Source organism: Lissotriton vulgaris, chromosome 7, assembly GCF_964263255.1.
Source record: "Lissotriton vulgaris chromosome 7, aLisVul1.2, whole genome shotgun sequence".
Classification (NCBI taxonomy): Eukaryota; Metazoa; Chordata; class Amphibia; order Caudata; family Salamandridae; genus Lissotriton; species Lissotriton vulgaris.
In genome coordinates, this window is record NC_141695.1 from 776,077,644 (window position 1) to 776,102,628 (window position 24,985).

At 45.6% G+C, this 24,985-nt stretch overlaps 1 protein-coding gene across 2 annotated transcripts in view; it reads right to left on the reverse strand.

Moving 5' to 3' along the window:
- Window positions 1-24,985, reverse strand: part of BAHCC1 (BAH domain and coiled-coil containing 1) — a 332,705-nt gene that overhangs the window by 301,961 nt on the left and 5,759 nt on the right. For both annotated transcript variants that reach the window (XM_086931009.1, XM_086931008.1), the window contains exon 2: window positions 18,821-19,184. In XM_086931009.1, the coding sequence (XP_086787135.1) occupies window positions 18,821-18,974 (154 nt within the window). In that variant the 5' untranslated portion in view covers window positions 18,975-19,184. The remainder of the gene's footprint in view (window positions 1-18,820; window positions 19,185-24,985) is intronic.

Genomic DNA, 24,985 nt, shown 5'->3' on the forward strand with positions numbered 1-24,985 from the left:
GCTGGAAGGGATTGGCTTTATGGGCAAACTCTTGTGGGGTTATGCACCGTCCGCAGGTGAGCTCGGGTCACGGATGTTGGAAGGTTGGGCCTGGGAGTGTGGATGGTCAGGTAGGGTTCGACTACCTTTATCGTGGGGCTTGTTGGGGAGAGTTGTGGGAGCCTTGTCATTGGTCTGCAGAGATGGGGAGAGGCTTGCTTGTTTGCTACCCTGATGGCGTTGATGTTCGCGGGAGCGTTTCGGGTGTCTGAGTTGCTGGGGTCTTGGACAGGTGCTGGGGTACGGTGGTCGAAAGTGATTTTTGGGGGGGAGGAAGTGTGCCTGTGGTACGAAAGTCCAAGACAGACCAGAGGAGTGTTGGCAGGTGGGTGTCCTTGGGGAAGGAAGCCCCTTGGGGGGGTGTGCCCGGTGCGATGGGGGTTGAAATGGCTGGTGGCCGGATCGGCAGAGTGGTTGATCTTTCGCCTGCTGAGGGGAGAGGGGCAACGGGATCGCAGCTGTTGGCAGTGTTGCGGAGAACGCTGGATTTGCTGGGGATGGATGGGAGCAAATATGGCACACATTCCTTCCGCCTTGGCACAGCGTCGGAGGCGCATAGTCAGGATGGGGTGAAGGGACATCATGCACCTGGGGAGGTGGTCCTCCGACTGTTACAAGCGATACATGCGCAGCGGGGATGCTCAATGATAGCGCGGTTGTTTTTGTGCCCTGTGTCTTGACTTTTGTTTCTCGCTCTGTGGCTGGTCCCCTCGCCCGTGACAAGGCAGTGTGGATAGTGGGCCACTCATTTGTAAAGCGGGCTCAGGTGCAAGCACAGGACAGTTACTCTGGGGAAAATTTGGAATTTAATCCTACTGTTTTCAAGGTTCAGTGGTTTGGGAGAGGGGGTATGCGCTGGAAGGAGTTGGTTAGTACATTTAACAGGCTGTTGGTAGCGGGTAGGTGGCCTGATGTGTTGGTTCTCCATTTGGGGGAGAACGATATGGTTCAGGAAACGGGGCTGGTTTTGATGAGGGCCATGAAAAAGGACTTGGAAGAGATCAGGAGGATGTGGTCAGGGTGTACCGTCGTTTGGACCGAGTTTGTCCCGCGGAGAGTTTGGAGAGGGGCATTGAATCCTCAGGCGGTGGATAAAGCCAGACTGAAGATTAATGTAGAGATGGTTCGCTTCTGTAGTCACTTGGGGTTTTCCCGGGTCTGGCCTCCACATCACCACGTCACAATTCCGGCCGGTACGACGAGGCGGAATTGTTCCGAGGTGACAGGGTTCACCTTTCACACATGGGCATGGACCTTTATCTGTTAGAATTATGGGAGGTTTTGCCAGGCTGTTGGGTGTACGTATGGAGTGAAGGACCGAGGGTGTAAGGCATTAGGGCATTTGTTACTGGGGGGCAGGAAAAGGTGGAGGCGGTGTAAGCACCTACCCATCCGACTTTTCCTGGGTGGCGGAGTTGTTTTTGAAGTTGGCCAAGTTTGGCTGCAGTTTGGTAGTTTATCGTTAAGTTTGGGGAGTTGGTGAACAGGACCGGGGAAAGGTTAAGCGGTTTGGAAGTTTACATTAGAGGGTCGTTAGTTACAGTTGCAGGAAGGCAAATAGGATTGTAGGTCTTGGGAGGGTAGGAGTTCTAATGTTAGGTGATAAGATTGTGTATTATTTAATGTATTGCAAGTTATGTATTGTATGTTGCAGGGTGGGGGTTTTATCATGTGGGGATCGTAGGGGTGGGGGGAGAAAATGTCAAGGGGTCAGGTAATTCGATGTTTAGCGAGGTTTTAGTTTTGTAAGGCAAATTGCCAGTTTTAATTAAGTGTGATGTGCACCTATTTCAGTAAAGCAGCCGTTTACACACACAAATGGTTGTCGGTGATGCTTGCCCCCCTTTCCTCCCTCCCAAAACACAATTGCTGCAAGCCGGTAGAAATAAAGGGCCTGGTCAAGGAAGTGTGGAAACGTACATCAGGGCCATTACAATTATGATGCAGGGGAGGACTAGATTATGCAGCAGGGTTGACTAAATTATGCAGCAAGGGTAGGCAAGTTATGCAGCATAATACAGCATATTTTGGGATAGTATTCCTGTGCACAGTGACTGGGACCCATGTGCATTATTCACACTTGGGACACAGTCGCATCGCTGAATGCACAGTAAGAAAACCGCTCAAGTATGTCTTGCACGCAGTAACACGATGCGGGCCACAGAACCTCATCCATCACAGTAGGTAGAGATTCCGGAACTGTGTTCTCTCTCTTCTAGGGCGCCCTTGGGCGTAAGATGAATGTAGTCCCACATCTGCGGTAAATCCTTCTAATTCCAATTTTTAGGTCTGGCCTAGAGGCAGTATTAGCTTCTGCCCAGCTCATGTAATTAAAATAATATATGTACATGTGTGTGTATGTTTTCAAATAAAATCCCTCTCTCGTGCCCCCCCCTCTCTCTCTCATATATATATCAAGCCTGTGTGAGCGAGCAAAACTCGTCAATGTCGGGCACTAAGCCTGAGTATTCCTGGATGTAATCTGGTTATGCTGGAATACAGTCTGCACTGCACACCGCAATTTTGTTATGGCCCGTTTCTATTTGGAAGGAGACTGAAAAGAGGTCCGTGCCAGAAAATTCCCATCAGACCATTTGAGCGGGGCTGGAACTTCACGAGATATATATATATATATATATATATATATATATATATATATATATATATATATATACACATATAGATATAAAAATCGATAGATAGATAGATAGATAGATAGATAGATAGATAGATAGATAGATAGATAGATAGATAGATAGATAGATAGATAGATAGATAGATAGATAGATAGATAGATAGATAGATAGATAGATAGATATCCACTGACACCTATTTGGCTTTGGGCAAGTCCTCCTCATCCACTGAGCTGTTTAGCTGTCATTCACATTTCGTTTTCGTCAACCACAGTACAGGACTATGGGTCGGCTCGCTTCAGCCACTGACTCTCTTGCACTGTGAGTGACTGCATCTTGACTTGTCACAAGTGCACATCTGCCCAAAGAGAAGAGCACCTTATTGCCAGGGCTGGTGGCAAATATTTAACTTGCCAATGCTTTTTCCACTCTTATATCCTTTTTAATATATCATCCTTGTGTGTTTAAATTATATCTTGAAGTTACAGTAATTCAAAGCTAATGCTATCTTTACTTTCTGCCAATAAGGATCAGGTTTTTCTGTGATGTCCATTGAAACTAAAAGGTTTTGTGTACCTGTTCGAATTACACGTGCTTGTTTCGAAGCACCCGTCCTCTTCTATTAAAATGGTATGCAATTTGTAAAAAAATGTAAATATAAAATTATTACCACAAGCATATGGCTGCCACGTTTAGATGGTGCGGAAAAAAAGAATTGCTGACAAAAGAAGTTTGTGTATAATTGTTTGCTTGATTGTATATATGTCATTTGTATAGTAGTTGTAAATATGTATAATTGTATTTTGTATTTTGTATAGGTGCTTATAAAGTGTTCTTTTTGCCTATGATACAGATAAATACTATCAAAATAAGAGTAAAAGGGTTAAATAAAATTACCCATACAAACAAACTGATTTAATTCTTGTTTGTAGTCTCAAAGTATTGAGAGACTGAACAATTGGGAGGGTCAGCAATTCTTTTTTTCCGCATGTATATTTGGTCCAGCTACCCCCCGTCCCAGGACCAGACTCCGTTTTTTTATTAACGTTTAGATGGTGGCATGCATTTATTTTTATTAATAATAATGTTGTGCCATATGCTCACAATAACAAATCACATTTCACCATTTCAACAGCTTGCTACTGGTTTTATAAATGCTTGTTATACATAACTCTTGCTGCTGAGGCTTGTAGTCAGCAGCTCATTAATGAAGGTTTAAGGGAAAATGCCCTGGGAGACAGCGGTTTCACCAGAATCACACAATTTGGTCCAGTAGGAAAAGCCGGGATTAGGACTCGCATCGACCGGCTCCACAACTGGCAACTTCTCCAGTAGACTCCATCTCCGTCCCAGGGACTAAGCGCGTTCTCTGGAACCGCTCAACTCCTTCCTTCGCCCCCTCCCCCCACACCCAGCGCCCCCTCCTTGCTCTATCGAGTGATCCTTTTCCACACCACAAATACCGAACAAAATCCAAATCCGGTCCGAAGATGATTGACTCCAGAGGCGCGACATGTGCTCCTCCAGGCTGGGTGGCCAGTAAATTATCCTTTTTATTACCTCGAACAAAAAAAAGTTCCCATAAGAAAGTGCGGATGAACATCCCATGCATTCAACTGCGCTGGACATAATTCACCCGACTTCCTGCCCACTTCCAGAGGCGCTCGGGCCTTTTGTCCTGAGACTGGCGGGTTTATGTGCGCTGCAGATGGATATTTTTAGCTGCTGCTGGCGGTCTGGTGCTGCCTTCCCAGGTTGCCTTTCTCGACACAGAAGCTGAACATAGAACTGCCCTTCTCTATGGACTTTGTATGAACTGTCTGTTAAATATCACAGCTGGCTATCCAGCTCAAAGGTGCCCATGTAATCGACCGTCGAAGGATGACAGGCTCAGTCAGCCTAACCACTATTCGACCCAGCCCACTGCGCTGTGGGCTTTCCCAAGGGTAGGAATGAGCTATTTCAATTGCAATACAATACACATCTGATTTGCTTTTACTAGCTGATGTTTTACAATAAAAACGAAACGTGAAGGACACCAGGTAACAACTGAATGGACGAGTAAGTCTGGGAAGGAAACATCATGGGACGGCGGTTACTTTACGGATGAGGTCCAGGGCAGGTGGTGTAAGCCAGACTTCCAGGAACAATTCGGTCAGGGTCAGTTAGATTGGCAAGCACAGCTCTGGCAATGCACCCCAATCCTGATCAGCAGTCCATCTGCACTGCACTACAGAAACTCTCACACATCTTAACCAGAGGACCCAAACCGTACACACAGAACCCTCTGCTGCTTCAGAGTGGAGACTGACGCGCTGCTCTGCCAATGCACGTCTGGCAGCGGGTACCAACCCCAGAAGAACACACTCTGCTGCTCCAGCGTGGGGACAGATGCCCTGCTCTGCCAATGCACGTCTGGCAGCGGGTACCAACCCCAGAAGAACACACTCTGCTGCTCCAGCGTGGGGACAGATGCCCTGCTCTGCCAATGCTCCTCTAGCAGCGGATAACAACCCACAGAAGAACATCCTCTGCTGCTCCAGCTCTGTTAATGCACCTCTAGGAGAGGGAATCAACCAATCCTCTGCTGCTCCAGCGTGTGGACGGGCGCTGCTCTGCCAATGCACCTCTAGTAGCGGGTACAAACCCAAGAAGAACACACACTGCTGCTCCAGTGTGGGGACAGACGCGCTACTCGGCAAATGCACCTCTAGCAGCGGACAACAACCCACAGAAAACCACCCTCTGCTGCTCCAGCGTGGGAACGGGCGCTGCTCTGCCAATGCACCTCTAGCAGCGGGTACAAACAAAAGGAGAACACCCACTGCTGCTCCAGCGTGGGCACTGACGCGCTGCTCTGTTATCTGGACATGGTTTCACTTCATTAGTACCAGTCACCTCAGTTCTGCCACGCAACACCCAGCTACTACTGTGCGGGACCCTTCAGAGTTCAGCAAATGCATTATACCCAGAACACACCAGCTGTGCTAGTGCCAAGCTCAACACACAGCTCTGCCCAAATACCTCAATTCTGGTGTACCAGACACAGTTTTTCCAGCGCTGAACAACATCCCTCTGATGCACCTCAGCCCATTCCCAGGGAAGCCCATCCTGTGCAAGTGATGCTAGGGCCAACACATAGCTCTGTCAAAGCCCCTCAGATAGAAGACGCAACAGCCCTGCTACTACAGCACTAAACACACCTGCAGCTGTCAATATCCCAATACACCGGGGGGCCGACACTTTGCTCACGCAGTGCACCTCAGTTAGGATATGTGGCACCTGTGCTAGTCACACACAGCTCTGTCAATGTCATTCATGGCACATAGCACCCCCTCTAAAATACACATATGTTCTGCTATGTGATAGGCTTGGCAGTTCGAGCTGGACTGTTCCCATGGGGAGCAGGGTCCAGACTGATTTGCATATGTCTGGGTCCAAACTGGGGGGGGGGGGGGGGGGCGCAGTGAACAAAAGAACGATGGATGTAACCAGGTCTCTTGACTGGGGGTTGAGTGATTGAAAGGTTTCAGCACTCTGTCCATCATCTTTTGTCTGCTTTGTGACAGGCCTGCTGCTCCATCACTAAGATAAATGCACAGCTCTGCCAATGCACCTCACATCTGCTATGCAACATCCCTGGCAGTGCAAGGATGAGACCCTGCGCCAGTCCTTCAAGGCACCTCAGTCCAACAGGCGCGCTACGGAGATCTGCTCATATTTGAGGGTTTTGACATCTGTTTTCCCAGAGGAGCGGTGCAGGGCAGTCCTGTGAAAGTAACGGCTCTGCACTTGAAATATTTAGGGCAGCAGGTGTTGTGGGCCTCCTGCCCACACAGCACATTCACAAAAACGATATATCATTTGGTAAGTGTGAGCCCTCGCAGCTCGGAGCCCAGGGACGCCCGCCGCAGCCCCCTCTGACCGCACGCTTGGCAGCAGTTGCTTTCGGTTGTCCCACAGCCAGCTTTGATGTCACCCAACACTTGTCCTGTCAAGGTGGAGGCTACTGGGGGCTACCAAGCTGTCAGAATACCGCTCCCGCTAACGTAGGAGCGAACCATTCCCGACAACCCTGGGGGCTCCTTGCCGCGAACCGGATAGTTGGGGGTGTCACTGTTTATTGTGTGCATTGGGCGGGTTTATGGGGCGCTCAACAGGTCACCCCGGTAGGATGAGGACGTCCTGTTGGCCTGGTGTTGGGGGACACTGCTCCGGGCCTCAGGATGCGCCTCGAGGTGGGCGGAAGTACTTGTGTTTGGCTGCAGAGGCCCCGGTTAGACGGGCTAAGGGCATGCCCACTTTACAGCGCGGGGGGGAGGGGAGGGGCGGGGGTCTCTCACATGAACCTGTTCATGGCAAAGTACAGTCCAAACAGGCCGTTTTCATCTTTTCCTCCAGGGGTCAGGGCTTTGGTTTGGTCCTCAGAGACGGGTGCAAGAGACCCCGGGTCATCGCGGCGTTTGGTCTGTGTTTCTCCCCAATTGTAGTGACCCCTAACTTAATAATGAAAGGACTTGGAAAGACAGCCCCTTATGTAGGGGCACACAACATGAACGATGCATGTGCGAATAGCGCATGTTTAATACTGGTGCTCTTCTGAGGCTGAACAATAACTGATGTGGCCCCTCTAATTATGCCTTGTCTCTCCTTATTTGATTGACACCATTCCACCTCTAATGGACATAATGCATTTCTGCAAGGGCAATACAGGTGACAAAATGAAGGGCAATGCAGGTGACTAAATGAAGGGCAACACAGGTGACTAAATGAAGGGTAATACAGGTGACAAAATGAAGGGTAATACAGGTGACTAAATGAAGGACAATACAGGTGACAAAATGAAGGGCAATGCAGGTGACTAAATGAAGGGCAATACAGGTGACAAAATGAAGGGTAATACAGGTGACAAAATGAAAGGCAATACAGGTGATTAAATGAAGGGCAATACAGGTGACTAAATGAAGGGCAATACAGGGTGACAAAATGAAGGGCAACACAGGTGACTAAATGAAGGGCAACACAGGTGACTAAATGAAGGTCAATACAGGTGACCAAATGAAGGGCAATAAAGGTGACTAAATGAAGGGCAATACAGGTGACTAAATGCTCTTTCTCGTTGTACCTGGAGGGAGAGGGGGGCTATTATGCTGCAAAATGCTTAGTAACGTAAAAATTGCCAGTCACTGATTAACTTGTGAGCAAAGAATGTCATCCACCAATGATGTGGCAAACAATAAAGGATACTTATCAAGGACTACAGTAAGAACAAACAACGGGGGCCACTATTGAAAAGACTAAGGAAGCCCCACTCTTTGATAACACAGGTCCGAATAGTCTGGGCTAGTGGCTGACCTTTTCCCACCATATACCTTCCAGAAGCCCCAGCACTTGCAACCAGCTCCCCTGGCCTAAGCACTCAAGGCCATTCCAACCTTCTCTACCAAGTGTCTATGATCCACAACTGACCACCTGAACATTAAGGGCATCCCTGCACCCTTACTCACCACCACCCTGCACAACTGACCACCCCAACACAGAAAGTGATGTAAGTACAACCACAATACGACGATATCTTTGACCACAAAGACAATAACTAATTTAAGAACTAACACACACATGTGTTCACATAAAGACAACCAATAACAGCTATTAATTCAAGGAACAATGATGCTTACAAATGTGTTTTGAAATAACAACACTTACTAATGCAAACGCCAACAATGACACTGACTACTGTAAGCACCAAGTTAAAAAAAGAAAAAATAATTTAGGGACAACAATGGTGCCCATAAACATAGAACTAATAACACTCACAAAGTAACCGTTATCAATTACACCCATTAATGGAGGGAGTAACATTGATACCAGCAAAGTCAAAAAGGTTGGTCCGTAATGTCCGGCGGAGCAAGGATAAGCATTGATATATTGAACAAAATGACAACAAATAATGTAGGAGCAAACAATTGTACCCATTATTTGGAAGAATAAACAACACCTAATATAAATAAAACAATAATACACAGCAATATAAGAACTGACAACGACATCCAGTGTACTTTGTAAACCAACAATGCCCCTGCTAGTGTAAGAGCTGACAACAATGTGCAGATATAGGAAAGCTAACAAAATATAATGCTGGTGAAAAAAACGATGCCCATTAGTGTAATAACTAACAACAAAGTCCATCTAAGTCAGAACTGACAACTACGCTTGCTAAACGTGTGGACCAAAATTGGCATCTAATAATGTGGACCAAAAATGGCATCTAATAATGTAAGACAATCAATCACTCAGTCATATGTTATCAATTCTCATTAGGTATAGCTAGGGCTATACCAGTCACTATTAAGCCCTCTCTATCATTGTACGTCCCAGCATGCTGCTTGCCACTCTTATTCTGGGAAAGGTCTTTAATAACCAGTAAAACGCGCCACTGTAATATAAGGACAAAGAACCACCACCACAAGCGTACAGATTAACAATAGCAACACTGATATATAAAAAATAATGCATACTGATGTAATGACAATCATGACTATCTGCAGAGATGACCACCATCAAATAACACAGCAAACCGGTGTGCACAAATTATTTGCAATAAAGTGGTGTGAAACAAATGTATTGAACTTTCATAACATCACTCAGCTGAGAAGGTGATATGTTTATTCATTCATTATAACAAAATCTAAAATAAATAACACAAAAAACATTTACATGAAAAAAATATTGTTCTTTAAAAAAAAAATCCATATTTCCTCTTGTCTTCCACAAATTGACACTAAGCTCACATAGCCTCCTATCATTCCGACACAAGTAACTGCTGTCATCTAGAATGTCAACGGTAAGTGTGCACTATATCAAAAACTATTACAAACTCGATGTCCTATAAAAGTAAACTATCTCAGGTTAAAGTTTGAGCGCAGTGTTTGGGTAGACTATATTTCATCAAGCCCCTTCCTCTGGACAATTCTCCATCCCATCAGGGTCTTTTTGGCTTAAACATGCATCTCCACAGAATCCCTGGAGGGCATATCTACAATAGAAACAATTTAAAAATCACTAAACTCATTCATGTCCACAGTACACCTCACGCTGTTCAATGAAACCTTTAGCAATGTGACCAAAATGTATCAATTCCAAATAAAGAAAGGTACTGGAAAAACGACCATAAAAAATGAGAGTGCACTGCAGAATTCTGCTTACAAAGAACATCCTTATACTTTCTTCATAAGTGTAACAATGTTTCCCTGGCGAACACATATTCCCATGTTTCCCAGGAAGTAGGTTCCCAGAGTGGCGTCTTTGTATCCACTGGGGCACAGACTGAAGTGCCCATTCATATCACCGAGTTCTCCCTCATGTATGGGGTAGCGTGCTACCCAGCCATCAGAAGCGGCTTAGTGGTCATCTGAATGACCTGATATAAATGCAAGATAAACCACAAGATTCTAAAGGACTGTATCAACCTAGATAATATGAAGGAAATCCAGTGGTTGTCTTATATAAAAATGTTAGCTGTGTATATGGGACGCCCCGAGATTTTTTTCAATCCAGAATCTCTATGTAAGGCTGACATAGCTTGGGTAAAAACAAATTTTACTAAGCTAAGTGAGGCAGAGCGGGAAGCTGTAGAATTATGTAAACCATCGGTCAGGGGACATGTTCTGGTTACTTTGTCATTAGCGATGTCTCCCTACTTGTCCATAGTGACTAATTCTTTTCATAGATGGCTATTGACTAAATTCCGGTTCAACCAAATACATATGGTACTTTGGGATTTGCTGGGCTGGAGTAGGCTTGAGGATGCTGCTCCGTGCAAATGTGATGATTTTTCCCCCCAAGACACCTTGCACTTTATGATCTTTTGTCCTTTGTACCATGAGGCCAGGAAAAGGTTTATTCTCCCATTACTCAAAAAAGATTAATTTTATTCAATGTAAACCTGCTTTACTGTTTTTACAACTGTTGGACTCCCCTGAAGTCCTGTTTTGTGTCACTAGCTTCCTTGCTGTGTCTGTTAGAAGCAGGAGGGTTAGACAGAAAGCCGCACAAGAAACTCAATCCTTTTAATATAATGACTATGTATACGGATCAATGGCTTTAAACGTGGAACTGACTGATTATGATTCTTAAATGGTTTTTGCACTGTATTTTTACCTTGTATAACATATTTTTAACAAATATTTTTAACGTTTTGTATATGTATAGAATACTTTTATGATTTTAAATAATCGAATAAAGTGGTTGGACTTGACTTGAAAATGCGATGTCAGACTCTTTCTGGTCCTGAGACTAGGGCGGCTAGAAGCTAGCACGCACCTGGGAGCACTTGGACAGATGGTAGCGGAGGGCACATGCAGAGACAGCGTGGAGAGCTGACAGCAGATGTCAGTGTAGAGCCGAGGGCACAGGTCACAGTGTGAGAAGCTGAGGACACAGAGCAGTGGTGCAAGACCCTGGTCGGGCAGGGGCACCTGCACGGTGTATGGACAAGCCACCACTGTTGGTGACTTTAATCCACAGCCTCCACAACCTGTCACTTCTCATAAAACCCGAGCGCCTAGAGGTGATTCAACTCACAGGGTGCGCTTTGTGAAGAGCCGACCCCATGAGATGCAGCAGTTGTACCCTTTCATGGTGAACAGTGTAGTGGCAATAAATTATGGCAGGAATGCTACATAAAGAACAAACAAACACAGTGTCTTAACCTGTCTCCCCAGAACATGGGTTCCTGGGTAGCGTGCTACTCTCTGAAAAAAAAGCGCTTCAACACCCCATCAGGGGTAACAAGCGCTCTATAAATGCAAACCTTTTTCCCTCTTCTATCCCTCCGCTATCCTTCTAAATCCAAATAACTGACTAACCTATCCACCACTCAAATAGCTTTCATATTTCACTATACTAATTCAACACTAATCCTTATGGGTTCCGGAGTAGTGTGCTACTCGCCGAAAAGGTGCTTCAATGCCTTGTCAGGGGTAGTAAGCTCTATATAAATGCAATTACAATACAATACAAACTGGTAAAACGCAATGGACTGACTGTGTGGCCTTTGTGTGACCTGCATGTTGTGACCTCTTTGCCTTATTAATGTGCATAAGAATTACACAACCACAAGGGCTTGGTCATTGTGAAAAATTCCCTAACTCAGGATTATAGGAAAAAGTAAATTACTTTAAGAGGTGGGATATGTGCAGCTGCTGTTCTGACACTGTAGGTGGAAGGACAGCATCTCTCTGTGGGTGGTGGGGGAGTGGGTGAAGGGATAGAGGAACAATTCCTGAGGTGGAAGACGGGGGGGGGGGGGGGTCCCTTTATGGAATGACCTGGAGATGGGACTGAATATATGCACAGTCTGAAAAATACTTTTTAAAGCCTGTAATATAATTACAAATTGCAAGCAACCATTAATCTGCTAACGGAAACAACTCTCCTAAAATACAGGCTCATCAGTGTGATGTTGCCACACTGCTCAGTTTTAAACCCCTGTAACCTTTGATTTGGTTAAATATACTTTAATAAAATAAGTACATACGAAAAGATACCATGGCATAAACTATATTTGCAGATGCTATTGGGGGCATCATGAGTCACTCTAAGCTTTACCTCTAATGAGACATGGACTCCCCCCCACTCAAAAATGGTAATAAATAGCACATGATGCTCTGTGCAGATATGTAACTATGTGTGTGTATGTGTGCATGTTGGTCAAATCGGTCCACTGGAAGCAGAGATATATGTGTATCAATGTGATAGTGATGAGTTAGTGGCAGTAAAAAAAATATCTTACTTAAGTTACACTTCTGTTAGCCTCAAGTAGGAGACTGTGTGTTAAGAGACAGCCTAAGCTATTTTAATGTTTATATATCATATAAAAGGAATTTCGTTGTCCGAATAAAAATAAAATAAAAGGAGCAGTCAAGCAGCGCACAGCACAACATAAATTACCTCCATTAATGTATTTTAAAACAAAACCAGTCGAAAAATTGTTTTCAGTTTCAGAAGGATGAAGCACAGTGCCTGCCTCGCCAGGATAAGTACATGGAATTTGCAGGAATATTCAAGTGATGCATAAATGTGTAAGCGGAGGATACTCACATTATTTCTGTACAAAACACAAAATAATTAGGCTACTTAATGACAAAATGAAGAAAAAATAAATATTGCTAAATATGTACATAAATGTTCTAAAAATACTATAGAAGGGGACCTGTAAATATAATTCTGGCTGCTCACATAGCGCACATTCACTCATTGCATTGCCTTTTGTTGTTTGAAAACAAGCGCTACTACATCACATGCGCAGACAAGAAAACAGTACTACAGTGAGATGCCGCATGCTGCACTATTCATCTTCAGTTATGAGTTGAACATTTCTGGAAGCTAAAATACTTATTTAATCATGTTTAAAAACATATTCTCCTTCTACTTTTATCTATGTCATTTTTATTTTCAAACGTTTTCCCTCTTCGCACACATGCTGCTTTCCCGCTCTAACACGCTTTCCCCCCATCCTTCCTTAGAGACTGAATTCCCTCCAGACACAAAGGAGATCAGTTACACACTTCTGAGTTCAATATATGACATATTACACTTTTTTGTGAAACAATAACAACCAAGGTTGGAAACATGAGGCCATGGCTAATTCAGGACAGTGTGAGGAATGAACCCAGGAAGAAAACAAAGAGAAATCCTGAATGATTGATGTGAAAATACTGAACTGGTCGAACAAATGTATGACACCTACTGCCACCAAATACCCTATATGTTACTATAAAAGCGTTAGTGCACCTCCGAAATATACTTCACAGCCTAAATTAGGCCTAAGCTACTATATTAAAAATGTTACACAACAACGCTAGCATTATTATAAATCCAGTAAGGCCTGCAATAGCTACCCCTCTTCATTGATTTGGAGAAGCCAATGCATATATAGCTATATATTTACACGATGCCCCGATTCCACGAAAGGCCTTTGTTCGAATAAAGAGCTTTTCTGTTGTTCTCATCAGTCAACACAGACTGACCAGCAGCGGACCAATCAGAAAGAAGCTTACATCACAAGTGGTTTATGACTGAGGGGGTACTCTATATGTGCACCCTGGCTTATAGATATGTTTGATGTGGCTAATTTTGAGAAAATTATTTATAAACTGAATGACAATTTGATTTATTTCAATTATGTATGGGGTCTTTTTTTAGAAATTCATGAGCACTTTGATTATATTTCACATATTTATTGTTAATGTTGTTTTGGTTTTGACTACATATATTTCTTGTGAATTTAAATGTTCATTTTGATATTTCATTCAATTGTCACTGTATTAAACAGTATTATTGGCAAAACATTTGTTTTGATTCATCGTTTAAGTACTTTTGAAAAACATTTTAATTAATAAATAAAATAAAACAGCCCCAGCTCAATATAAAAAAAACTTACCATGCACATAGCTGGCAATAAAAAAACGCAATACCACAAAGAACAACCAGTGCCCAGGCAGTGGAATGGCCAGGACTTGTTTCCTGCCATGGATTAGAAATCTGCATCAGTGGATCACCGCATAGTGTGCTTGGCCCATAATGGTGGAAAACCTAGCTCAGCGGGTTAGTGGGTCTACTGCAGAAATCTACATATAAGGTGCAGGGAACAGGTTATAATATTGAGTGTGTCGACGTAGCCTTTTATCTGAAACACGTGGAATTGTATCAAACAACACAAACACATATTGTGAAAGTTCTGGGAAGCAATTCAGCTAGTATAATGCACTAAAAAGTCAATACCCTACCCTCTAAAAAACCCCAGACCTCGAGGTCACCCGACAAGAACGCATTCCCTTGAGCAGCAATAACCGAGATCGCCCTCCATGGGGGGCTTCATCTCGTTTTTTTCCCACTGGGGTATTTCTACAGGGCAATCCTGGCCCAATGGACGCCTTTATAGGGTGCGGGTTCTCTGCCTGTGCATGCTGGCTGCAGGAGTCTTACAGTACAGGATCTCTGAGCGATAGTATGGCGAGATGCGCACAGACATAAGAGGAGAATAAGGTGTCACCATGTTGGTCCCAGGCCTGGGCTGTCATGTGACAATGCAATGCATTCTGGGGGTTGTAGTCATGGTCTGCTTCCATTTAGCTAATCAGTTCAATGGTTGGTAGGTTCGAATCCCAGGAAGAAGAAGTGTCTGTGATGGGAAGTGTGCGGTGCACTTTGGGGCACGAATGGGGGTGCCAGTCTCAGTGTTTTAAGGGAACAGAGAAGGACATTTCAAAGAATCAGCAAATGTTGGAAAACGCGGTTTTATTCCCCCTTAAAAAGCCTATTTTGATTGAGGATTTTTTATTGTAACCAAGACATGTCTGCAGTAATTACTAACATTGATTCCTACTGACTTCGGCTAACTGTTCCAGGAACCACAATTTGGCAACGAGGGAGATGGGGGAGGGGAGGGGCAGGCAAGAGTTTTAAACTTAAACTGCCTTAAACAGCTCTGGGACCGTTTAACCGCAAGGCCACGGAGCAGGCTTCACAGTGCAAGAAAATGTTATGAGATGTGCTTTTTTGTACATGACGGGGTTGTGAACGGACTACCTGTCACAGCCCACTGCCCCCTGCCCCCAAACCCAGGGCTCCAGGTAATACATGCACGCGCACGAGTGTATGCGCACGCTAGTGCGCGCTGAACCGTTTCACTTATCTGGCAACGATAAAAATAATGCAAAAAATGTTACATAAATAAACATTAACAGTAGTATTCATAAAGTAACTAGGAGAGCGTGTGGTACTCTTTCTAGAACAGTATTATTGTGCTTTTCAATATTATTAGAAAGCAGCGCCTCAAACGTTGCCCTGAGAAAGACCACCCCAACATCTTGCCTCCACTGTCACCCCAATCCCTGCACTCCAGGTCTCCTGTCCTCCTGGGTGCCTTGAGGCGACCGTGGCTGGATGGCATAAAGCCCCACAAGGCAGCATAGACTTCTATTTCTAAGCGCTAGGATAATGGTCCCTAGATAGCAGGCACAAATACTACAAGCAAGCGCGCTATTGTTTTTGAGAAGGTCCTCGACGTGCAATGCGTGCACGCACCTATGTGTACTGTATGCGTCGATGGGGCGCGGACAAGCAGCCGTTCATAGCAGCAGGACGGGGGACGTGGGGCTTCTCGGCTGTGTGTGGAAACATGGAGGCGGTGAAAGGCTAGATGGATGATGCGCAGCACAGTACATACATTCACACAAACAATGATGCGCGTTGTGTCATGACAGCAGCACACATGAGCTCCGTGATAAGTAACACTGCACCTTACACTGCCGCACTGAAATTAAAGCACACACTCGCATCTTTTGCACGCCCATATCTAATCTTGTAATAAACTGCTGAAATGTCGATTTTGGGGGGCCAGGTTCTCTTCTTCACAGCAGCATTCATGTGTCCTTATCTGCGATTTACAGCTTGTTTTTTTTCTTTTTTTTTTGTTTGTCCCCCCCCAAGTCCGCATTTGCTTGCACGCAATCCATTTTCATCTGCTCGCTAATTGTAATACCATTACAGCAGACATAATTTTATTAGTAATCAAGCAGTTCATCAAACGAGGCGGAAATAACTTTATTGCCAAGTTCTGCAAATGCCAAAAGGGTAATATCCATGTAAGATGTAAATACAGGGCTGCATGCTACAACACGTGACTGCAAACCACCCTTTGCAAAAATATAGACTTTCTAATATGGAAAAGCAAAATCTGCACCTTTCAGAAATATCGGCCTATAAAAAACATCTTTATTCGGCCAGATTGACTTCTGACATATCTGAGACCGCGCTGCCCCACTGCTCTCGCTGCAGCCCTTGCATATCTGCGGCCAGGGTCTTGAATGGGGTCTCAGGCGAATGTCCCTGTGGGATATTTATGTAAACTCGAGTCTCTGGTATTTTCCCAAAGATGTTTTTGCAGTCCACCTTTTCACAAACTACCAGTGAACGTGGAAACTTTGATAAAAGGCGCGATATATGTGCATGCTTTAAAATACATCAACACACAAACAAGAAGGACAAGAAAAACGTGCAAACACTGGCCCGGATCCACCGGTCAGGAAACTTCCCCGAGGCAGAGAAGGCATGCTGGTCTGGCGGGTAAAACACACCACTATGCACACTCTTGGGTTCGGAATGCAAATGTTGTTTTATATCCTCCTGGCCTTTGACTTTTTTTTCTACATGACTAAGCGTTGGGCGAACTTTGTACCAAGAAAATGATAGTTTGAGGAATTTGGATTTGGTCAAACTTCTTCACCGTAGCCCCTACTAAAGAGCCGCCCCTCCCCCAACACACAATGTGCCTCCCACCCCCTGATAAATAAAGAAGGCCACGTGAGTCAGAGAAGGCCTTTCCTGAGACCATTGTCTGGATGTGTGGCCAGCACAATGGCAGGAAGCCGAGCAGTCCGGCCTGAACACAGAGCGCGCGCTCCAAGGCCGGAGCCAGGCAGAGTTCACCCCGAGGCGCCAGCTGCGAGGTCCCAGTGCGGAGAAGCCCCGCTCTGTCGGATACCCCACTCTCCAGGCCCCCTTCGAGCCTCCAAAGGACTGGCCCCCGAGGCTTCCCTGGGCCCCACGCCCCCTCGCACTGCGCGAGCCGCAGGAAGAAACAGGACCCGCACCGGCCACCTTATTAACCCCTCATGCGCATCCCTTGACCCCTGCCGACCCTGTCCTCCACCCACCGAGAGCCCCTCCCCCACCTACTCTAAACATGAGTGTGGGGGTGAAAGGGCATTGTCGCCTTGGATACAGTTAGCAATCAATTGCAACAAAATTATGAATATTTTACCACGTCTTTGCCAAAGCGCCCTCTCACCTAATGTTTCACATGGAAATCAAGGAAAGGGGACATGTGATTTGAGGAGTCTGAAGGGCAAATTGTACAAAACTGGGCAAAGTGAAAGCGCTGCTGGAGGCAGGGGCTGGGGAGGTCAGGAGACAGAGGCGCGGTACGAGGAGTTTTTTTTTTAAGTGGCCTGTCTCATCGTCCAAAGGGATACAGTCATACATACACCCATCACGCGCACCGTACACAACATTTATTAATACAACCTCAGAGCTGAGGTTCGTCGGTTTCGATGTGCGGCACAGGCAACAAGCGGCCAGAGGTAAACATGCGGGGCCAGCAGAAATCTCGCCCAGCCGTCCTTGCCTCGTCGCCATGTGTTTATCGGGATTGCATAACGTCTCCCTCCCAATGATTAACACGTCTTTGGAGGTGAGGTTCTGCGTAAACAACGCGCGTTCTTTTCTGTCAAATGTCGAGCCAAAAACGGTGAAAGCAGCCACCTCTAGGCGCTGCCCAGGCGAAAAATGAAACCATTTATTGGCCCCATAAAGTCATATGAACACAAAGGAGCTGAGAGCTTATCCGGGCCCCGAAGGGGAGGCGCACATTTCATTTTCCTGCACGGCCTATTTTCAAAGAAGATAGTAGGACGCCACAAATGTAAAACAAACTGAAAAGGGTAGAACCGAAAGCGCGTTGGCGTAGTATCCGCAATGTCAATGTCCTTTAAACACATATTGATTGCAAAGGAAAAAAGTAAATATTGTTACTGTAACAACCAGTGCAAAATCTGCAAGTAGAACAATTCAGCTCTTACGGGATCAGCCTGTAAATAAAACAGAAATGCCAAAATGTGATAAACCAAAATAAATCTGAAGAAAAAACGCCAGCAAGTGAAAATTGCAATCAATGGGAGGCTAGTCTAGTAGCAATAATAGCAAGACTCTAAAATAGAAAAACAAGAATAGCTGGAGTTCAGAAATGAAACTTGTAGTACTGGGGTGAACCCAAAACATCGGAAATAAAACTGTATTTTCCCAAATTTAGTAATATAATTATATTCCAGTTCAGGGTAAATAAATTACCAGACACCGGTGACATAAGGTCAAAAATACATACTTTTGAATTACCTATGTGCAAGACAAAAACAATAATTCCATACAAAGAAAAACAGATGTTAAGCACAATGCATTTCTAAAGCAGTCGATGAGGTAAATGTATTATACATTTCATTGACAGGGAAAATATGCATTTATTTTATTTTTTTAACTGTTGTCACGAGATCCCTGCCTTTTTTTAAGGAGAAGGAATGCGCACTGACCTGAATGTGCCCCCATAGCGATTGGCGAAGGGAAGTACTTGCCCGCCTGGAAGGGTCCTGGGTGCTGCACTGCCCCCCGGGCCGCGCTCCGGTGCGCCAGGCTGCCCCGGTCCGACAGCAGGTGGGGCGGGGGCGCGAAGTCCCGGCCATCCATGCCGCGTGGGGGGAGGTCCCGCGAGGGGCTCCGGGTACACAGCAGCCCGGCACCGCGGCAGGGCGCTGGGGGAAGAGGAGCCCGAGGAGCGGAGAAATGTCCAGGCTCCGATGGATCCCTCGAGGATGTGCGGAGGGTCACACGGCGTTGCCACGGCCTCTACCAGGCGGCCAGGCGGCGAAGGCGGGGTCCGGTCTCATCGTCGTTGAGCTGCAGTGGGGAAAGGAAGAGTAGTCAGCAGGGGGTACTACAGGGCCCAAAAGCACACACAGGGGCCCATCAAGCACATCAGTCAACACACAGCTGCAAGGGGCAAACCCGCTGTGTGCGCCCCACACACACATGGCCGGTACATTTTAGACACACGAGCATCAGCATGAGTACATTGCTGGGAATGAAATACGCCGTCGAGATTGTCTACAGGTTCTATCAAGCCGTAAAATGAGATTATATCGGCCTCTATTAAATATACGCCCCGTACACACGCATAGTCGGGCCGTACAGAATGTTATACTGCACCGTCCTAAGCATTCATCTAGCACCGCCTACACGACGCTTGCATACAGAACACTATGCACGTGGACACACAAGCCTAAATGCACAATTCCCCGCAGTACCCTATTCACACAGGCGTCCTTAGCACTCACTGTTGCGTTCATCCAGGCCCTGGTGCCCCTGCACATGCTGCGCTGTTGGTAGCCACGCCCTTGCCCCGGGGGTTGCATTTTTACTGTCTCGGCGCTATCTAGCACACAACGTGTTTTTTTCCGGGCCCGGTTTTCACCTTTGAAATGTGGGGCACGTGGACCCGCTGGTAGACGGGGAGCGAGGGGATGCGGGGCCTAGCGTTTAGATGAGGCATCTCGTTCTACACAGCTACACCCTTTCTACCCGTCAGGGTGCCGTTTTTGTGATGATTGTACCAGTGCTTTTATATATCAACAGGTCTCGCCCCCTACGGCTCTGTATTCCTGGCGTTACATTTCAAAATATTAATCTGTAACTCAGGGAGCTGTTGATGTAGTGACGTGTCTACTGTTAATAAACGTATGCATACACCTGGTGCTCGTTTTACCAAAGGGAGAACCTATTTGCACGCATTCGTGTAATATATAATACATTTACATATATGTAATATATATATATATATATATATATATATATATATATATATATATATATATATATATATATATATATATATATATATGTAATATAATATATACATACATATCATATATATGGATATATATATATATATATATATATAGATATATATATATATAAACAGCTCTATCGTCCTAGCCACCGCACTCATTATCCCTTTTCACTGTATCTTGTTCACCGGCTGACACTCCCCCACAAGCCCTAAAAAGTGCACAAGCGCCTGGGAATCACGGTATACAGGCTTTGTGCATAAACTCTTCAGAAATACACTTCGCTCTATCGGTTTACAGAAACTTGCATAACCGCTGGCAGCCAGACAGAAAGACCTGGCAAGGGAAAGTTGAACGGACAAGCAAACACAGATGAGCAACCTAGAAAGTCGTGTATAGAGACAGAGCGAGACACGGGCAGTGAGACAGGCATAAATAGATACGCAAGCATAGACAGACTTACTGACGCAGCGCGAGACAAGGGCCGTGAGACAGGCTGTACAAATAAGCGCACAGAGACAGCGAGAGGCGGACATATAGACAGAGACAAAGAAACAGAGACACAGCGAAATACAGACAGAAGGCATAGGGACCCTGGGGGGGGGGGGGGGGGAGTGAGGGGGAGACATGGCGAGAGACAGATAACCAGCCAAAGTCATAGAAAGCACGAGACCGAGGGGCGAACACAGAAAAACACAGGGACCAGCAGAGGCCCCCCGAGAGAGAGGCCCTGACAGAGGGTGCTGACGGTCACACAGGCAGGCAGGCACAGCGCCTAGAGGCGGCAGGCGCCGGGAGAGAGCGCTTCTCCACGCCGAGTGTGCTGCGAGCAGCCCCGCTCTAATCTGGTTGATAATCTGTACTGTTAACATGGCATTATCCCTGATTTGTATCGTGTATCAGAATGCGTGCCCTCGGCTGCCGTCCCCGCGCGCAGCGCAGCGACGCTCGGCTAAGAGCTACGTAAATACATGTGCGGCTGTTTTCACACGCGGATGCGTCGGCGGAGTGACAGCGGACGTACGCCGAGGCCTGCGCTACGTGAGGGGCGCGAGACCCCTGCGACCGGGCCCTCCTTGTGTATGACCACCATATTCATACAAGTGTGTGGGTGGGCGAGATTATATATATATATATATATATATATATATATATATATATATATATATATATATATATATATATATATATATATATACATACATATATACATATATATATACACAAAAACACGTCAGTGTTTGCATACATAAATGTGTGTGTGTTTATATACATATGTCTTCGCCAATGTATACACATAGGTACATGTGAGTGTATATATATATGTGTGTGTGTGTTGGCAAGTGTAACTATACATACACATGTTTGCGTCAGTGTAGATGCATGCCTCTACGTCTTATGTGTATGAGTTAGCTTCTACATATAAAGAGAGGTCGGGCAAGCTGCAGTGTATATGTTAAAATGTCTCCCTCAGATGCATGCGTGCTGTAACACACAAGTGTGTCTGGGGTTGGAATGAATGTTTGACAAACGCAAAAAAAGTTACACTGGAAAATATTTGAGTGGAATGGAATGCCTCACAGACACTGAAAGTCTACATGGAAATATACGCATACCTCAATGTTGCGTTTAAACAATGTGTGCATCTCATTTAGGCGAACACAACACTAAGTGTGTGGATAATAACAGTCCGTACATGTCAGCGACGCCTGCATTACAACAAATCAATATGTAACTCGATAAAAGACACAGCAGTAACATTAGATATTTTAGGGAAGAATCTATCTATCTATCTATCTATCTATCAATCAGTCTATCTATCTATGGACATGCACATACGCAGGGACATCTTAAGGATTTTGGGGGCCCTGGGCCAAACAGATTTTGGGGGCCCATGTTCAGAAAAGCTTTGAAGTTATGATCCATTTTCAGCTCTTTCATCCTCTCTTTGGACAGGTCACTGATGATGCACAGACACACTCATCCAAATTGTAATTGTGTTTACATCTAATATTCAGGGATAGTGACTTGTGTTTTTAATAATGTAACACAGCAGCAGTTCAATAATATTACTGTAAACAATCTCTATGATGCCTACCCATTTCTCATATGTGAGGCCTGTTTTGATCTAAAAGCAACTTTTTATGGATGTTGCATGAACCATACATACACCCAACATTTCTCTGCAATATTCCTGTAATAGGATCTCAAAGATCATTGACATTAAAAAATAAATTAAAGGAAAACAGTATTTAAAACCATTTTTTAAGAGTTTTTAAAGGGCATTAGGGCAAGACTTTGACAGAGCTGGACCTGTAAGGGGCCCCTTGAAAGGCTGGGGCCCCGGGCCATACCCCACTTTGCCCATGCCTTAAAACGTCTCTGCACATACGTTCATTTTCATATGTACCAAGCAAAGATTCTATAGATGGTATATAGCACGTCCCCCCAGATGTCCTGTTGCGGCTGTGTCCCCGGGCGCCCAGTCACTCCATGCACACACACCGCCGGGGCAGACACACGGGATCGCCGGTGTCACTGCAACTCGAGAGCACCTCCTTCCGGGTCGGCCCGTGTAATTCTTTGCATTATTACATGATTATCGGAACACCTCTGGGTCGGGTTACAGTCGCCTCGCCTCCCCCGCGTGCCCACAACACGGAGATGTTTTCCAGGCCGGGTAGCCGTAAGCTTAATTCTGTTTGGTGGTCCAGCGAGCCAGGGTCACCCGTGGATGAACAATTAGAGCTGTTAGAACTAACCCAAACGCTGTATTACTAGGTGCAGTTGAGAGTAAAACAGGGACACTGGTTAGACCGTGTGTTGTAAGGGTGCACAAGTGTGTGTAATGTTCTGGTGTGAAATGTTCACAGATGAGCCGTTGCATCCGCAGAGGCACGCAAGAAGCGCCGTGCACACGACGTCTGTCGTGCAGCCCTCCCCCTTCACGCACTGTGGGCGTGGGAGTGGATGGGGTAAAGCCATCCATTCTTGCACCGGATCGATTGTAACGTGACTATTTTAAATTAGCCGATGAGCCTCCCTTACTCATAAACACACACATCTTTCCGTTCGCTGTTACATAGGGGTGCACAAGCCCGCGTGCCGCGGTGCATACCCTCGAGCCGGAACACCGACTGCAGTCGTCCAATTGATATACACACTTCTGTTTTGGTAAAAATAATGGAACACAAAGCAGCTTATTTTCTTATTCAAATTGCGCGAAAATGTTAAATCTTTCATAAGCACCTCCCTACTCGCGCTCTATTTGTGCCTTCAACCTAAATATAACATAACGTGGTAGAACTGTTACCAATATTCATGCAAACACTAAAGCAAGCGAAGACTGCACCCATGTCAGATTTTTTTTTTTTGCAGAAACATTTACACACTGATCAGAGACTTCCTCAATTACGGCTGGTGGCAGTTTTTTGTTTTTTTTAAACTGACCTTTTTCTGCAGGGTGTGCGCGTAACATAAAATCACCCGTGTGTTTAGACAACAATAACAACAGCAGTGTTTTCAGAGAAATCGTGGTTCATTTGTCAATATTTGCCAAACACTTCTTGAATTTACAGAATACTCCAAATTTGGAAGACTGAGGTTGTAAATGTAAGCTATAAAATTAATTTTCTGTAATTATTTATTCAGGGCTGGCTATGAACTAGACGCGCATATTTAGTTGAAAAAAAGATTTGGCCTAAAGGCCGTCGAATTCTCTCCATAGGCCGTGTTAAACTTGGTCAGTTGATGCACTTTCCCCTCCCCCTACCTCGGACAGCCTCCGCCCCACCCCCCTTCCACTCCCCAGAACAGAGCTCTGGTTAGATAAGGAGGGGGCGGGGCCTCCAGCAGGGCGCTTATTCATGAATGTTCTGTGCTTGTTAGCAAAGTGCCCCGACTCACGACCAAGCACCACCAGGCTGGCCTCCTCACACCACACAAATCCCCAACAGACCTGTTAGCAAAGGAGAGGGACCCCCTGCAGACTCTGCCCATCAGGGGAGCCCAGTGCTGCGGGAGGCGGGGCATTCACACTGGGCCTCAAATTGTTTCACCGGCGACACCCCAGCCTTATGTCTGAGCTGCGAAAATGATGGTTTGAATTGTGTTCTCCATGTGCCCCAAACACAAGCACTTGTGTGGGGCACTTCCTGCCCCCCCCACACCCCCCACCCTCCAAACACGGGGATGCTGGCGGCAGCCCAGGGCGTGGAAGCTTAAACCCAAAAAGTCTGCTCCAGAAAATAATCCAGGGAGCACAGGGTGTTGGGGGACTCTGCCTTTAGGGGCTCCTGTTTGCACGGCGTTTCCGAGCCGGCCCTGTGCGCGCTGCAAAGTGCTTCATAGCACTTCAGAGGTCGCTCACTGATTGGGGGAGGATGCGAGCCCTGCTACCACACACTCCTCGTTGTCTGCCAAGGGAACACAGTAGGGCCGTGTGCATGTATTTGCCAGTGTGCACACACTCATGAGCAGACCTAAACATTCCGACATGTCCATGCCAATGTGTCCTTTTATAACGTAACTGGTGCTCATGTAAAGCGCTCCATATCGAGTTCACGATATATATATATATATATATATGTGTGTGTGTGTGTATCTAAACAGAGCACAAGTCTTCCCTTGCGAGACAATCTCAGTGAATGTGTGTTTGCTGGTGTAAGCACGCTTACATCCCTCTTACACACACACACACACGATCTTTACTGGTCGTCTGTGTACTCATGTGCGAACTACACAACATATTCTCAAATACATATATAGTAAGCAGTTAGTGCTGCAATGTTACAGCTAGTGATTACTTTCATGTAAAGTGTCCTCTAGAATGTGTTTTTATTTCTATACATGACG